The 16430-nt window shown below is 41.3% G+C and overlaps 1 protein-coding gene across 1 annotated transcript; it reads left to right on the top strand.

The window, feature by feature from the left end:
* Window positions 1–1452: 1452 nt before the first annotated feature.
* On the top strand, window positions 1453–8233 carry LOC310874261 (leukocyte elastase inhibitor-like). The gene is made up of 9 exons (XM_083786991.1): window positions 1453–1544; window positions 2830–3027; window positions 3856–3996; window positions 4543–4657; window positions 4879–5021; window positions 5115–5192; window positions 5679–5771; window positions 6678–6858; window positions 7759–8233. Exons 2-9 carry the CDS (start codon window positions 2848–2850, stop codon window positions 7980–7982), a joined length of 1155 nt encoding a protein of 384 aa, XP_083643117.1. The 5' UTR covers window positions 1453–1544; window positions 2830–2847; the 3' UTR covers window positions 7983–8233.
* Window positions 8234–16430: the final 8197 nt, after the last annotated feature.

Here is a 16430-nt window from a genome sequence, read left to right as displayed (position 1 = left end):
CCAGAGACTCACCATAGTGTGACCAGATGTCCCCCTTTGCGTGGGATAGTCCCTCTGTCATTTCCAAGACGTTTCAGACGTCCCACAAATTGAGACCCTGTCCCACATTGTGACTGACATGCATCAAGTGTTCAAATGCCCTAATAGTTGCTTTTTGTTGTAAAGCACTGTCGTCTCTTTTCTTGCAAGACGTGTTTTAAAGGAGAAATCCAGACCAAAACACGTGTACCCACGAATCAGCCTATAATCCTGATTCCTGTCCCAACATACTGTACATGCCTTGAATTGTTTGATAGATGCCCCCTGTTCTCAATTTTCCCCAACCCTCCCACAGTAAAATGCAGCTAGAATAGTAGAAAGATTTTTGCCTGCTTTCAGCAGCTGTCACAAAGTTTCCCAAGGGAGTGGGAGTTGGGTTTGAACAAATTCAGAGGTGATAGTAGACACCTTTTATTTTGTGAAGAAAGCTATTTGTAAGCATTTATTTTCCAGATTGGTCCAAAATTTTCCTAACTCAGGGCCATCATCACTTTTAAGTTTTCTTTTAGTCCGGCAGCCGGGCTTGTGGGGTGGGAAATTTGGTATATAGTCTTTTATTGGCCTAAAATATTGTCTATATAACATTCATGAATCCACTTGCTGACCGGCCGTCTGTATTGAGCAAATTGTTTTATAGGGGTTTATACAGTATCTGTGATCCTACCATTAACATCATATAAGGCAAAAATGTCAAAATTTAATTATGCTCTAAGTAGCATGTGTCATGTCAAACTATGGGGGTTTTCATAATTATGAATCCATTCCAAGCATTAGTTTTGTACTAAAAAAAACAGCTTGGGCTAAAAACGGTGGCTATGGCCGTTTTTAGCCAAGGGGTGTTTTTTGTGCAAAACGAATGCTTGGAGTGGATTCAGAATCATGAAAACCCCCTAGTTTGACATGTCACGTGCTATAGGCCTATAAAGCATAATGAAAATGTGAAAATCTTGCCTTATATAGGATGTTAATGGTAGGATCACTTATAAACCCCTATAAAACAAATTGCTCAATACCGACAGCCGGTCAGCAAGTGGATTCATGAATGTACACTACGACAATATTTTAGGCCAATAAAAAAAGACAAATCTCCCACTTTAAACAAAAGAAGCCTGTCTGCTGCCGGACTATTTTAAAAGTTGCCAAAAATACACTTTTCCACTTTGTGTGCAGTAAAGTGGTACCATGGTATGGTATGGTATGGTGCCACTCTTAATGCCAGTGAGTGAACTGTCAATGTCACCCACTAGCATGGTGTTTATTAGAGTTTATCTAAAATGTGCATCGTTGAGCAATGTGGCACTAATAACATTAAAACTAACCCAGGGGGGCCCCTTTACCGTGCAGGGCCTAGTCCTAGATGGTTGCACAAGCCAATCGGAGGTAGGCAGGGCGGGCCTAGAACTGCAATTTGTAATCAGGCTGTGTCGTCTTGGGTCTAACGTCATCATGACTTCATGTATTTTTGATGTGTAGAGTTGTTCATTAGGACGTTGGTCATCACACTGGTAAGTTACACTTCAAACACCTCATCCATTTACAGCATATTACACAGAAAGTTCATAGAAATAGTGTTTTGTTTCATTTTGTCATGATTGTACACAAGGTGAATTGCCACATGGTGACGTGTTTATTTAATAATCCTAATCAAATTCATCATTAAATCGCTAGATCCGCTAAACCACCTGGACTTCAGGTACAGATTTAGTCAGGTTTGTTTATTTGTTTTTCTTTGACCACTATACCCCCCGTTTGCCAACATTTTCATTGCACCTCCTTGAGCTCTCTCTGTAAATTGGGGAATGAGCTCCTCAGAAATGCCTAAAATGCAAATTTTAGTACGTATAGGTATCTAAAAAGGGCATAATTCGCTGAACAAAACTTCTAACCAGGAATGAATTATAAGAGTTTCTCCTGCTGCCCACGTCTATGACCTCCAAAAGCCATGCAGCTGTATGCAACTGTGTAGCCTAACGATTGTGCATAATTAATTATACACATGGTACAGGAATGACAGTTTAATAATGTAAAGATTTAATTTACAGTGAATGAATTGCAGTTTGTCAAGATTGATTGTGTATATAGCCTACGCAGGGTAAATTAACTACTATGTAAATATTGTGCTTTTAGTACAGCTTTTAACCACTGACCATTTTATACTTCAGCTATTGAAAGATAGCAGATCTAAAGCTCATACAGAAAAATAGCAGATCTACAAGCTCATAGCGCAGCACAGAGTGCTGTGCTACAAGCTGGTAGATATATATTTTTTAATTGTGAAAACGTGTGCAAATCTTTGAATATATAATATTCTTTCAAATTCTGGGGGTCCTTGACATGAGAGCGTATGAAAAACTACTGATATAGAAACATACGTTTTTTTTCAGAAAAATGTCAGTACCCCGTGTAGGTACCCTCACAAATAACATGCAGTAATCATGGTCTCTAAACTACTTCCCCCCCCCGGAGCGCCTGATGGAGGGGAAAGGAACTGGTCGGAATAACGTGTTCCTTCCACGCACTACGTCCGGCTGGGGAAACCCCCCCTGTCAGGTGAAAAGAAGCAGCTTGGACTCCTCATGCATAGAAGGAAGCATGAGGTCAGTCCGCTTCCCCTCCAGATTGGCAGAAGAAGTGTAGCACCAGGATTACATTATATAATTGACACTTGGTGAAAAAGTCGGTTGCAAAATCGTGGGATAAAATAAATAAAAAAGTAAGTATTTAGAAGGCATTGATTTGATAGAATCTGGTCTGGGTCTTAAGGTTGTGTCTGTTTCTTTTTCTTCACAGCAGCAGCAGCAGATCACCATGTCATCCTCCCACCCCGTGGCAGCTGCCTGCACCACCTTCTCTCTGTCTCTGTTAAGACTGCTGGCGGAGAATGACAACGGCACGGGCAACGTCCTCTACTCTCCCGTCAGCGTCTCCTCTGCCCTGGCCATGGTGCTGCTGGGAGCCCGCGGAGACACCGCCGCGCAGATGGCACAGGTGGGCGCATGCATATTCACGCACAGTCGCACACGCATGCACGCACATTTCATTTTGTCATGATGATTGGCTTACTTGCTAGTGTGCACGCCAGCTCCCGGCAAATAGCTCCCGGCAAATGGGATCTACTTTCACTTTCACAATTCTCGGGCTTGTCATGGACATTGAGCCAAAATACTACATTGTAGAGTACAATATGTGAGTGAAATGCGAGTCAGTGTCGAGTCACGCCCTTGTTTCCTATCCTAATCGTGCCAGACGGGTGTGTGTGGGCACTGCCCGTCGCCCATCCACTGATAAGACCGCACGGGAGGGCTTTCTGACTTTCAAAGAGACTGACGGTTCAGACAGAACAGATAATTGTCACTGTCATGCGGGCACATTTAACTTGTGAGTTATATACGGTCACAAGATGATTTAAAAACAAATGTCAAGTTTTATTGACTTTGAGATTGGATACTTTGTTTGGGAACACTGTTCCTGCCCTTTTTAGTTACTAGTGAACTGCCAACAGTTACAGATACAAAGTCCTATAGTGTGTACTGGATGTGATAAACTAATCAGTCCACTTACCGCCTGTATGTTTTATCAGTTAGTCCGTCTGTTAACTTTGACCTCATAACCACAAACACATACAGTACAGTACAGTATCTTTATTAATTCCATTCTCAAATGCATTTTTCTATAGAACCAACACTTTAATTGATGTGAATTAAACCTTTCTTTCTTTCTTCCTTTCTTTCAAAAGTATTCAAACCACTATTTAAATTGATGAATCATTATTTTCTGGACAGATGGTCTAACGTTGTGTGCTTTGATCATCCACAGTCGCTGTGCCTCCAGAACATCAAGGGTGACGTCCATGCAGACTTTTCCAAGCTCATGAGTGACCTGAACAAGACGGGACCGTCTTTCACCCTCAGTGTGGCAAACCGGCTCTATGGAGACCACTCCTACCAGTTTGATGCGGTAGGGGCATAGAGTTATATATAATCTAGAGACCCCAAGCCAATGTTGGCCAATTAGGATATATGAAATATACTATAGAGATAATGTGTAATGATTTGCGGGATTTTTGGACAGAATCTGGAGGAGTAATATAAAGAAATGTGTATTTCAAAAGTTGGCCTCCTGGTGGCGCTATAACAGGCCGTTCTGGAAAATTTGGGGCATCGTTGGCATCCAGGGAGTGTGTGTGCAAAATTTGGCATCGACCGGGTTAACAGTGCCAGAGATTAGCTGTACACAGACGGACTGATACACACACACACACGGACGGAGTGCAAAACATACTCTCTCCCCATGCCATATGTCGCTTCTCGCCCTCAGGGCGTCTTACTGGTTAATATTATACACAGTAACACTGTGTTAATTCATCCATTCTTGCTCTGAGAAAGTAAACATTTTACTCTCTGGGTTAATTTGACACGGATGATTTATAAATGTAGGTTTTAACTTTTCACTCAGTTCATTGTGAATGTCATGTAGCTGAGCTGTTGTGTTGGTGTTTCCCAGGAGTTCATAGGTGCCATCAAGAAATACAATGCGAACTCGCAGTCTGTGGACTTCAAGAACAAGGCAGAGGCGGCCAGGGTCGACATCAACCGCTGGGTGGAGAAACAGACACAAGGTACACACGCACGCAAACAAACAAACAAACACGCACACATACAGTACATACACAATACAAAACACATACAGAAACATTTTCCTGATGATTTTCAGCTATACGGTAACTTTGACAAAAAGAAAATAATCATGAAGTCTTTTCTCAATCAATTAGCAGCCCCAACCGCTAGTGTAGCTTGAGTCCATATCATATGTTGTTTTGTCCTGTATGTGTTGTTTTAGCTCAAATCAAGGAGTTGCTGGCTGCAGGTGTGGTGGATGAGACGACCAGACTGTTGCTGGTCAATGCCATCTACTTCAAAGGCACTTGGGACAAGCCGTTCAAGGAGGGCAGCACTGTTGACGCTGAGTTCAGAATCAATCAGGTAACATCAGTGATACTCAGGATTGAATTGGTGAATGTGAATGCCATACTGTAGTCATGGCTGAATGTGTGTTGTTTTTTACCTTGTCGACAGACTGAAACCAAACCGGTGAAGATGATGTACAAGAACGCTAAATTCCCCCTTAACTTAATCCCTGATATGAACTGTCAGGTAATCAATCAGTTATTCTTTGTTTGTGTTAAAGCAAAATTACACTTAGAGATTTGTGTATAGTTACCTTGCCAACTCCAAATATTGGGGTATAATATCTTCAGTACTTTCTCTGTTGATTACAAATTGATATTAAACAATATTCTCCTCGTTGACTTACGTTTCACTGTGAAAGTTTGAAACAACTTTCAAAGTCACCCGTTTAGCACATAAACAAAGCGGATTCTGCCCATATATAGAGTAACATCACAAAATCTGACAAACCTGTCTTTCATAAAGAATAGAGCAAAGAAAGAGCAACTTTGAGAAGAGAGAGACTACGTTTCTTAATCAACAGAGAAATTATTGAAGATGTCTTGCATGGGCGTTTCTAGGCATAGGCCTGCAAGTAACGTCTTTTGTTTTTTATGGAAAAACTTGTGACAGATTTGTTCATTTCTATCTAAATTGTTACGCCCCACTGTGTTTTTGACTTTTTTTTATCAGGTACTTGAGCTGCCTTACACAGGGAGATACATGAGCATGATAATTTTTCTGCCTGTTGAGATACCGGAGGACAATACGACAGGCCTGGAGAAGGTAGGACACACTCAAGCATGCACATGCCCACGCACGCGGCCCCCACACACACGCACGCACGCACGCACACACGCTTATATTACACTTGTGAGGACAGCTTCATTTAGACCTGCATGAGGCCAATTCTAAGATCACCTTCTAAAACCTGAACTACGGTTTTTGAAAACCTTCAAATTCATATACAAACATTCAAACAAATAATTATGTTGCTACATATAGCAACAACTAATGAGACACAGAGGTAGCAACCGGGTTGAAACAACAGGTTGCAACAGGTCTAAATGGGTTTAACCGTAGAACAGTGGTTTTCAACCCTTTTCATATCAAGGCCCATTATTTATTTGAGCCACGGACCACCATTTGATTAGATTCTCGGACCCAAAACGTAGAATATTTAGTTGTCGTAATTGACGTTGGTACCACCACAGATAACAGGCAAATGTTGTCAAAATAACAATTCTTCTACATTCTGCAATTGTGTAGACTTCTTGCAAATTATGTATTGCAGATGTTTAACAATAATATCTCGAGAGTGTAAAATATGGGTCCTAATGGTTTCATTTTACACTCTCAAGAGTTAAAGATCTAATTAGGGTCCATTTGGTTACGATTATATTTTTGTAATTTTCATAATGTTACTGATGTCTGAGGTGGGTGGGTCTTTCAGTAGGTTCATGATGCTCAGTGACATCATAGAAGGTAGTTAGGTAGGTTTGTTGCCCTGCCCACATCCCTGTTTTTTTTCTACAGGCAGGTGTTCGGGTGAATTTTATTGATAGAGTGATAGAGAAAAATCTCATACACCCACATTATGACCCACTACATAATGTATATTGTCTCAAATAGTAGTAGGTCAGTTCTCTCGCTCCTCTCTTATATCTGCTAATGTAACCATTATATCCCCAGCTGGAAAAGGCGCTGACATATAAAAACTTTGTGAACTGGACCAATCCACGCGGGCATAGTGAGGTGAAGGTTCAACTGGGCCTGCCTCAGTTCAAGATTGAACAGACGTACGACATGACGGAGGTCCTGACCAAGATGGGCATGGTGGACGCCTTTGATGCCACAAAGAGCGACTTCTCTGGTACGTGCTAACCTCGCGTCACCAGGCTTTCCACCTCGGAGGAAAGCCTGGCCTGTGTTTCTAAATCGCTGTGTGATACGGTTTTTAAAATCTAATTCCAGTTTGTGCTTTCCGGCTTTTTCGGCGTCGCTTTGGTTTTTTTGGTCCCCCCGTTTGTTTTTAGTCTTGCCAGTCGCTACGAGTTGGAATAAAGAGTGGAATAAAGCCTGGCCCAGGCCGTAGCGTAACGGTCTGGGCACCGGACTGGTGATCCAGTCGCGGTGTGCCGCAGGTTCGACTCCCGAACCCGACACGGCCTTTACCGCATGTCATCCCCCCATCTCTCTCCCGTTTCCTGTCAGCCTACTATCTGTCCCTTAAAAAAAATCAATAAAAGGCGTAAGCCGCAAAAAAATATCTTAAAAAAAAAAAAAAAGAGTGGAATAAAGCCAACTCTTGTCGTGACAAATCATGACAATAAACACAATGTTTTGGGCCAAACAAATGGAAGTAGAAAAAAACAGAAGGTTACAACACTTTTTTTGTTGTTTTTCTTCTTTGTAATTATCGGTTTGGTCCAAAATATTGTGTTTGTTGTCATGATTTGTCACCACTCAAGTTGGCTTCGTACGACGCTTAAAAGGTCTTTAAATATATACTTTGTGAAATGTCTATGGGAAAATTGCATTGGGATTCATTTTCTGGGCCTGGCGTCGTCATGAAAGGGGGCAGGACTGCGACGCTCTATTGAATAGGCCATAAAATTATGATTCCAGAACATGTCTCGCTCATTTCATTACGTGAGAGACGTAATGAAATGTATTGTTTGCCTGACACTTGTCAGGTTTAGCATAAATAAATTTACCTCAACCAATGTGTTTTTCATCTTATCTTGCTTGCCCTCTCTCTTGTCTTCTCCAGGCATGTCTCCAGCCAAAGACCTGGGGCTTTCCAAGGTGGTTCACAAGGCTGTCGTAGAGGTGAACGAAGGGGGAACAAAGGCTCCGGGCGCTGCTTCCAAAAGAATTGGCAGTGATAGTAGTGAGATGACCCCTTTCGTGGCTGACCACCCCTTCCTCTTCTTCATCCGACACAACCCCTCCATGAGCATCCTGTTTGCCGGCCGATACTGCGCTCCTCCTTGAATTGGCCACAAGGCCACTGTCAAAACCAAGCCTAGACATAGTCGTAGTATTGAATTACACGACACGGTCGAGGCAGATGGCTGTCCACCCTAGAGTCTGGGTCTGCTTGGCGTTTCTTCCAGTTAGGACGTTTTTCCGTTAACCACTGTCGCAAAATTGCTTGCTCAGGGTGGGATCTCTGCTCTACATGTAAAGTGTCTTGAGACAACTTGTTGTGATTTGACACTTTAATAAAATTGATTTGAAAAGTATTAGTATTTTTATTTTATTGCAATACTGATGTTATAATTGGGTGGGTGACGTGACATGGTGTCCCTTCCGTGACCATCACCTGTGTTCACCACCGTCAGTCACTAACCTGAACTATTTCCGAGAGACACTCTTTCAGTGGACATGGACATGGTCATGGAAGGAGCAGAAAAAAACAGAATAAATAAAATGTACAATAAGAAGTTGTTTGTCTTCTTTGATGAATTGAAAATGGTGGACCCTCTTGTAAACAAGTGTAATGCTTAATTGGGCCGTCCACTCACAGTTAAGTCTTTTGTATTGAGTTTGGGCTTGAAATGTACTGTAATTCTGTAAACTGTTAATATATATTTCAATCAATCAATGTTGTGTTAGAAGACACATCGGCTGGTGTATATAGATGCTCCCTGCTAGAGCGCTCGCTCCAAGTGGTGGGCATGTGGTTCTTACTACTTTGCTATGATTATTTTATACCTGTCAACTACTGCCATCTACAGACCAATGGAAGGTAGTGCAGTTGTGCTGTGTTTTGTGTGACCGGTACGCTTCATTACTGTCATAATGCCCCCCTCCCACACACACACTGGTCCTGCTGCCTATACAGTAGCTACATTAAAATACCACATGATGGAACATCGTAGAAAAACACTCAATCTCAAAGCCCTAAATTACAAACTTTGTAGTAGTTCTCAACCATGTTTTAGGGGGAATCAGGGCCCACTTGAAAATCCCCAAAGTGCATTTTCAGAGAATGTTAGGATCTTTGTTTTTATCTTGAAAATTTGTGCAAAACAAGATTACTGCCACTCAATTCGGCACACGTTCACACATGACACCCAAAATGAAATATGCCTGCACATTTCATTATCTTTGAATATTGTTTAAGGGGACATTTTAAACATCATTACTTCTGGGAGAAGATGGGCGTCCATGGGCATGGCTGAATTCATCAAGGGTCCTATACATGAAAAGGCACTGGACTAGTTCAATAAACACTTGTAAATCTCTGGATAAGAATGTCTGAATATCTATATGTATACATATGGAAAAATGAAGGCAGTACGGTTAACAGTTGTTTAGTCAGTCAAACCTCAAGCCTGAAATAAAATTTCTAACTCAGACAGTGTAGACATTTTTCTACACTTGATATGGCAAATCTTCAGTTACTGGAAAGAGCAACTTTACATTTACATATATTATATTTCACAGTAAAACCAAAGAGAAGAAAATAAAGAGATGAAGCTTTATATATGATCATATAAAATGCATTATTTATTACACAAAAGATTAAAGCATTACTGTAAAATAAATAAATAATACTAGGACCCATCTCGTAGTGGTGTCTGTCGTCCGATAACACATTCATGTGAAAATTACAAACAAAAGATTAAAGCATTACTGTAAAATAAATAATACTAGGACCCATCTCGTAGTGGTGTCTGTAGTCCGATAAGAACACATTCATGTGAAGATTACAAACAAAAGATTAAAGCATTACTGTAAAATAAATAATACTAGGACCCATCTCGTAGTGGTGTCTGTCGTCCGATAACACATTCATGTGTACTGACATAAATAATACTAGGACCCATCTTGTAGTGGTGTCTGTCGTCCGATAACACATTCATGTGTACTGACATAAACAAAAGATTAAAGCATTACTGTAAAATAAATAAATAATACTAGGACCCATCTCGTAGTGGTATCTGTCATCCGATAAGAATACATTCATGTGAAAATGACATAAACAAAAGATTAAGGCATTACTGAAAAATAAATAATACTAGGACCCATCTCGTAGTGGTGTCTGTCGTCAAGAACAAATAAATTAAATGACAAATAAATTAAAAGAAATATTCAAAAAAATGAGTGCACGAGTAAAACGTCCAGAATACTGTCCATCAACGCCAATGATGCTGGAGAGCGGCGATTCTTTGGTAGGGTCGAAGTCTCTTGGCACTGATGCAGGCAGACGATGGTCCCTGTGCAGGTCCCTGAGAGGAAACATGTGTTAGTGTTAGTATCATGTCCATTGTCCAGCCTTTCTCAACTACAATACCTTGCCAATTAAAACCACAGGAATAAAGCATAGGGTAAGTTATGTCTCACCATACCTAAAGATACGTATTCAAACAATATAAAAAGTCACAAAATGTTCAAAAATAATTATTAATTTATTCAACTACAACTCAACATTGTATTCTTGTTTTTATTTATTTTAATTTCATCAAGGAGGGAGCATACCAATATGTACATATTGTACATAAGACTTGATAGTTACACAACTATAATACTCATCATGTGATATCTGATATGGCCATCACACTGTTTATACGTCGGTAAGCTCCCTCCTTAATGAAATTAAATTACAATAAGGATAATTGTTGTCACGACAACGGGAAGCAACGAGATAAATAAGACGTAAAGACATAAATATGAAGCCTAGGTCGGCCACAAGGCAGATTAAGATTGACATTGGTGATACTACTATACTAACACCGCTACGACTCAGTCCGACCCTCAAGAGCTGCTATTCTGCCCACAGAGCACTCTCGGCTTTATACTAAGACCCTAAGAAGTCTTGGCCACAATAATATTTCGCAATTAAAAAATTTAGAACATTTTCTGATTTACACATTGTTGGAAACTTGGAATACATCATTTGTGTAACTAGCAACTTAATATATGAATGTTTTGCCAACTCACCTTCCTCTTGCGGCTGTTTGGAGCTGTGTCCATGGGTTTGATGACCTTGGACTCCCTGCTGTTGGCGAAGTGGACGAAATCAATCTGTTGGAGAAAATGCAGTGATTTGTAACTCAAGCCGATTTCCTTCATAAATTAAACTAAATAAACGTAATCGTTTTAATTGGAGGTTAGTGTACACACATAGTACCATAATATGTGTGTACACTTACCAGTGATATTGTTCATATCTATGGTCAATCACTTCAATTCAACAGGCAACACCGTTTTAAACTTTCACAATTACAACCTCCCCCCCCCCCCCCCCATGTCTCTGTTTGCAGCATAACCTCATTAACTAAATTCATAAACAAAACAATAGGTCAAGGATTCGGCAAAAATAGAAATTCTAAAGTCGCATTGGGAACTTGTAGATTCGCCAATTTTGGCTAAGAGTTCGCAGAGGGGAAAAAGGAGAGGGGAAAGTACAGCCAACTCCAGTCAACAACATAGGGCTTAAATAGTTAAAGGTTTGTTGAATGTGAGCTTAGTCTAATTTCTCTATTGTACAGATCTGTATCTGTAGTAAAGGTGCACTTACCATAAAGTGGTGTTTGGCTGGTGGTGGCCTTTGTCCCTGGCAGGCTACTCCTTGGCCGCATTCACCATGGCACGGTTTTCCTCTCCTTCCCTCGCACACGCTCAATTTGGGCCTAAAATTGGCAGCCGTGCTTTGCGAGATCTTCTGCTGGAGGACGTGCCGCATACTCCTGCAAAAAGAGTGAGATGGGAATAAGGAGATTAAGCATGAACTCCAGTAAATAAACAACAAGGTAAATACTAGTCACATCAAGAGTGCAGAGAGAGCAATGTATGCCTCAAAGAAACTAGGATTCCAGGTAAACAATGAATCTATATGTCTAAACAACATTCTTCAACATTTGTGGTCAAGAAAAAAAAATTATGAACACAAAACCATGAGAACAAGTGACCAAGATGAATACATACTTGAACAAAGCAGAAGATCTAGGTCCTTCTGTCTTGGCCACGGGCACGGTGTCCCTCTTCCTGGTGGTGGTGGTGAGTTGCCTAGGGGGTAGCCTCGATACCCAGGGTTTCCTAGGGGGAGGAGCTACAGGGGAGTCAGTTTCCGTGTCTGAGTCATCTGTCAAACACGGAAACCAACTCACCTGTGGCTCTTTGGGTCCTTCTCTCTGTGAGGCCTTCACTGGCACCCCCTTCAGTATCACCCTGGAATTCTTGGGGTCATCGATGCATTTCCAGGTCCAGTTGTCTAGGTCCAGGTCCTGTGTGAGGAAATGTAGACAATTGTAACTTGAGATAATTTCCTTCAATAAATGTAACTACAGGAAATTGAAGTCCTTTGAATTTTCTTATAGACAAAATTATGTAGACTTCCCAAAATAGGCAGTAAGCTCACACTCACTGTGAGATTGTAGATCGGCTATTGTTTGAATATACAAAATTGTAGTTAAATTGAGTAAAAAAGTACAATATCTGTCTGTGCAGTGGAGCAGAAGTATTAAGCTATTGAAAAATGGACACACTCAAGTAAAGTGAGGAACAGAAATCTAGTGTACTAGTTTTCCACCATGTACATACCGGTACTGGAAGGTGCTCGGTCCTCTTCAGAACCATCCTGACTGCCTGGGGGTTGTTGGGGTCCTGGATCAGAGCCGAAGTCCAGGTGAAGCTGGCAGCTGCAGCATCCTGTGGGAGACATTTGTTAGTTAAGCTAATTTACAGCTACATACATTGAAGTGCAAGAAATATTGAATCGATAATTTAATTGAGGATTCAAAAGTTTCAAAAATAGCAGATCTACAAGCTCGAAACGCACTTGCAGATCTGTTATTTTAGATACTATTGTGACTCGCAGGACACTGCCAGAGGCACCAAGAGCTCCCAGCCAGCAGACTGGTGCTGTGGGAACCAACACATGGGCACCGGTCACGAGGACGTCCCATACTAACATGTACTCAAGAAAGATGCACGAGCGCAAAGCACCAACGAGCTGGCCGGATGTATGGAGAACCGGGATGACTGGAGGCGACGATGGAGGGCTCCAGTCTGAGGACGACCTAGAGAGAGTGACGTGAAAATTGAATTGAGGATTCAAAAGTTTCAAAAATAGTAGATCTACAAGCTTGAATCGCACTTGCTGATCAAGTAGGGCATTAATTTACGAAAAACACAAAAAGTATATATATTACATATATATATATATAATTTAAAATTTTAACAATTGATTTGAATAATATATAAATGACACTTAGCCAGGAGCCACTGCTCCTTAACGTGGAAGAGCTTCATGGCATGCATCCAGTACAGATGCTTCCTCTGGTCATCATCTCATGGGTGCTTGGATCCATAAATCCCCTGGATGGCCTTAAATTGGAACGCCTTGGGAACCCCCAGGAATGGATTAAGTGGCTATTAATGCTGCCAGGCAAAGGGAAGTCTGGAACTCTCTGCTGGAACTGTTGCCCCTGAACCAAACTCAAGTGGTTGAAGATGTATAAAAAGATTATGCAGCCGGTTAGTTCTTACACAGTAAAGTAAACATCATCAGTGTTCATTTGTCCGTTTGTAACTCTGAACGGTCCCCACTGCTCCAGCACAATATAGTATAAAATAAATCAGTTATTTTAAGTTAACATCAGCTTATTAAAAACAGCCGATGTACTTACAAGCTCACAATGTGTCACGAATCATGCGAGGCATTTTGTGAGCATGTGGATCATCCATTTTCAACAAATCTTGAGAAAAACATTTTAACACAAATATTGTAAAATATGGGAAATCTGGGATCTACCCTACAATATTTTCGCGTGGGTGTCTGTATCGTATTCGTAGCGACACGACATAGCCAAATGCATATTAATCTGGGTGTCGTTGAATTGGACATAGTCATACTATCTGATGATGAGAACCTAACGGTAAGTGACCGCACTGGCTGGTAGGCCTACAACCCCGGTTGAAACCATTGCAATATAGGCTATATGAGAGTCAGCAAACCGTTAACATTTGGGTACCTTATATTTGAACCGGTCCAGTTGGCTAAATTTGTACAATATCAAAGTTAAATTAACAGGAGTAGAGCAACTTGTTAATTGTTCGGTCCGCAGTACAATTTAAAAACGACTCCCATGTCCCATTATTACAATTCACCGTGTAATTGTATGCATTTAGAAACGGACGGTTTTCAAAATTTCATTTATCAAGTATACATTTCAAATGGGCGAAAAATACACGGACCAGTATCCACAGGCACAGTGCAAGTGCAAACTTACTAACTAGTCAAAATAATCAATCCTAAACAAACGACATTGAAAGAAAACAATGCTACACATTAACTATTTCAAATCAGGGCCTAAACCTAAACAAACCGACCGTCTGTCTAAACTACCCGTTCTCTAATTTTTTTTTACATAATTACAAGTTTACAGTACATATATTATTAAATGTTAACATACCATCTCCATTGCCTCAGGTAACGTTGTACGTTGATCTTGAAGAAGTAGTAGTCTCTTGAAGAAGCTAACTGTCTGTCTGTGGTTGTGACTCAACAAACGTCCGCTCAGTTAGAAGGTCAGTCAGTGAGTGAAGAAAATGAAGACAGTTTGATATTACATTAACGTGATCTCAGACACCTGCCGTCCGGTTGGCTGTTTTGAATATGAACTCGCGTTGCCATTGGATAAGCGACGCTCTCGACGCTCGGCCCCGCTCTGATTGGTCAGTCAAATCAGAAACCGACATTTCGCGAGAACGTACGAGACCGGACGAGAGGGAGAACAGACATACAAGCTCACAGTGCGTCACACCTGCAGCCCGTTGTGGGTTTGCAGATCTGCGGTTGTCGTAGCATGCTAGGCTACCGCTAGCTAATATTGTATTCATAGGAGACCCTTTCCAAGGGTGCGCTCGTTTTACCGTATAGTTTCCCCCCGCCGAATACTGTTAGTAGGGGGCTATGACGTTTTTTTTTTTTTAATGCGACACACTATTATTTCCCCATAATGCACAGAGTGGTACTGTTCAACTGATGGCAGACGTCAAACACAGCTGAGACGACTGAACCGAACTTAGAGAAGATAATTATTAGCCGTAGGATTAAAAATCTGTCTGTCCATTTTGGAACGTGGGCTAGCCGTGCAGCAGCAGCTCCCTATAGACCACACCATCTACGGAATTCATACCAATTGGAAGAAAAACAAATGGACCAAACAAGTCAAGATCTACCAGCAAGAGGCGTGTGTGTGTGTGTGTGTGTGTGCGTGTGTCTGTGCGTGCGTGCGTGTGTGTGTGTGTGTAATCCACGCGCACGCACGGGCCGGCGCACGCAAGTGTGTGACACAGACACATGACTAGCAATAGCACATATTTAATAGCTGTCATTTACTTGAGTTGAAGAATGCGTAATTTTGTCACATCTTCACGTTGATCCAAGCCGGATCAACATCCAAGTGGTCAGATGGCTGGACCCGACACAAACACTGTCAAGATGTTCAAATCTGCCCTGATCCAAATATGGTTGGGAAACATGAACTGTCTCAATCATGACAGTTTGAACAATGGAGATGATGACACACAACTTTTTTACTTTAGGCCCTACTTAAAAATACAATGAGGTGTGAATCATCAGTGAGATCAGTAGTGTAGTGGTTGTTTGAAAATCTATTGTATGCACGAGTGCAGAAAGCATTAATTAAATGGAACCAAACAACAAAGAAAACCAAGCAGACGATGTTCCCGTGTATTAAGGAAAAGGGATGGATTGAATGAGGAAACTATTCTATGATCCATATACACTGTGTCCACCAGGGGGAGTAAATCCCCACTGTAGTTGTGACTTTTCATAGTTCTTGTCCTACTGCCTGGCCCTACTCTATATACTCCTACCCGACTTTTCAAATTCATGTTTTTATTATATATTTACCGTTATTAGGCTTTAGCCTACTTCATGTACAATATTGAATCAGGTTTTGATTACGCGGTGAATAGCTACGTTCTTTCCAGGTGCAACGAACATTAAATGGCAATTTGCTAAATAGATCAACAGGTTTTGAAACCTGACCCGTGCATCCATCGCCTCATAGGGGTTTTATTTACTTCATGTTTTCCAGGAATAGGCCTGTACAAATAATTGTATGCCATAATTTACAAAATGGAAAGGCTGATCTGCTCTAGGAATTATTAGGTATAAACTGAAGTGTATAGGCCTACCGTCCTATACCGCCGGACGGTACCCTATATATATAGCATTAAAGACAATGGAACGCCCAGCCAGTGTATATAAATCATGAAACGGATCAACACCCGGCTGTCGGGATCCGTCTGTGATATTTGTTGATGGCTCCACCCCCACCGGCCGCTACCTGTAAATCTGCGATCAGAGCCATCTTCTTCAATCCAAACACAGCTGACAGTCAGACAGCCGCGATCAGATCAGCGCTGTAGTAGTAGTAGTAGGATGAGGAGGACCACGAA

This window comes from Protomyctophum parallelum (assembly GCF_964188405.1).
Source record: "Protomyctophum parallelum genome assembly, chromosome: 17".
Lineage (NCBI taxonomy): Eukaryota > Metazoa > Chordata > Actinopteri > Myctophiformes > Myctophidae > Protomyctophum > Protomyctophum parallelum.
Note: the sequence above shows the minus strand (reverse complement) of the source record. Positions and strands in the feature narration are given on the sequence as shown.

Bases quoted from the DNA above. Each gene is read 5' to 3' on its own strand.
- LOC310874261 (XM_083786991.1), top strand. From the start codon at position 2,848: ATGTCATCCTCCCACCCCGTGGCAGCTGCCTGCACCACCTTCTCTCTG. The intron at 3,997-4,542 runs GTAGGGGCATAG...GGTGTTTCCCAG, and splicing joins ACTCCTACCAGTTTGATGCG to GAGTTCATAGGTGCCATCAA. The intron at 5,772-6,677 runs GTAGGACACACT...TTATATCCCCAG, and splicing joins ATACGACAGGCCTGGAGAAG to CTGGAAAAGGCGCTGACATA.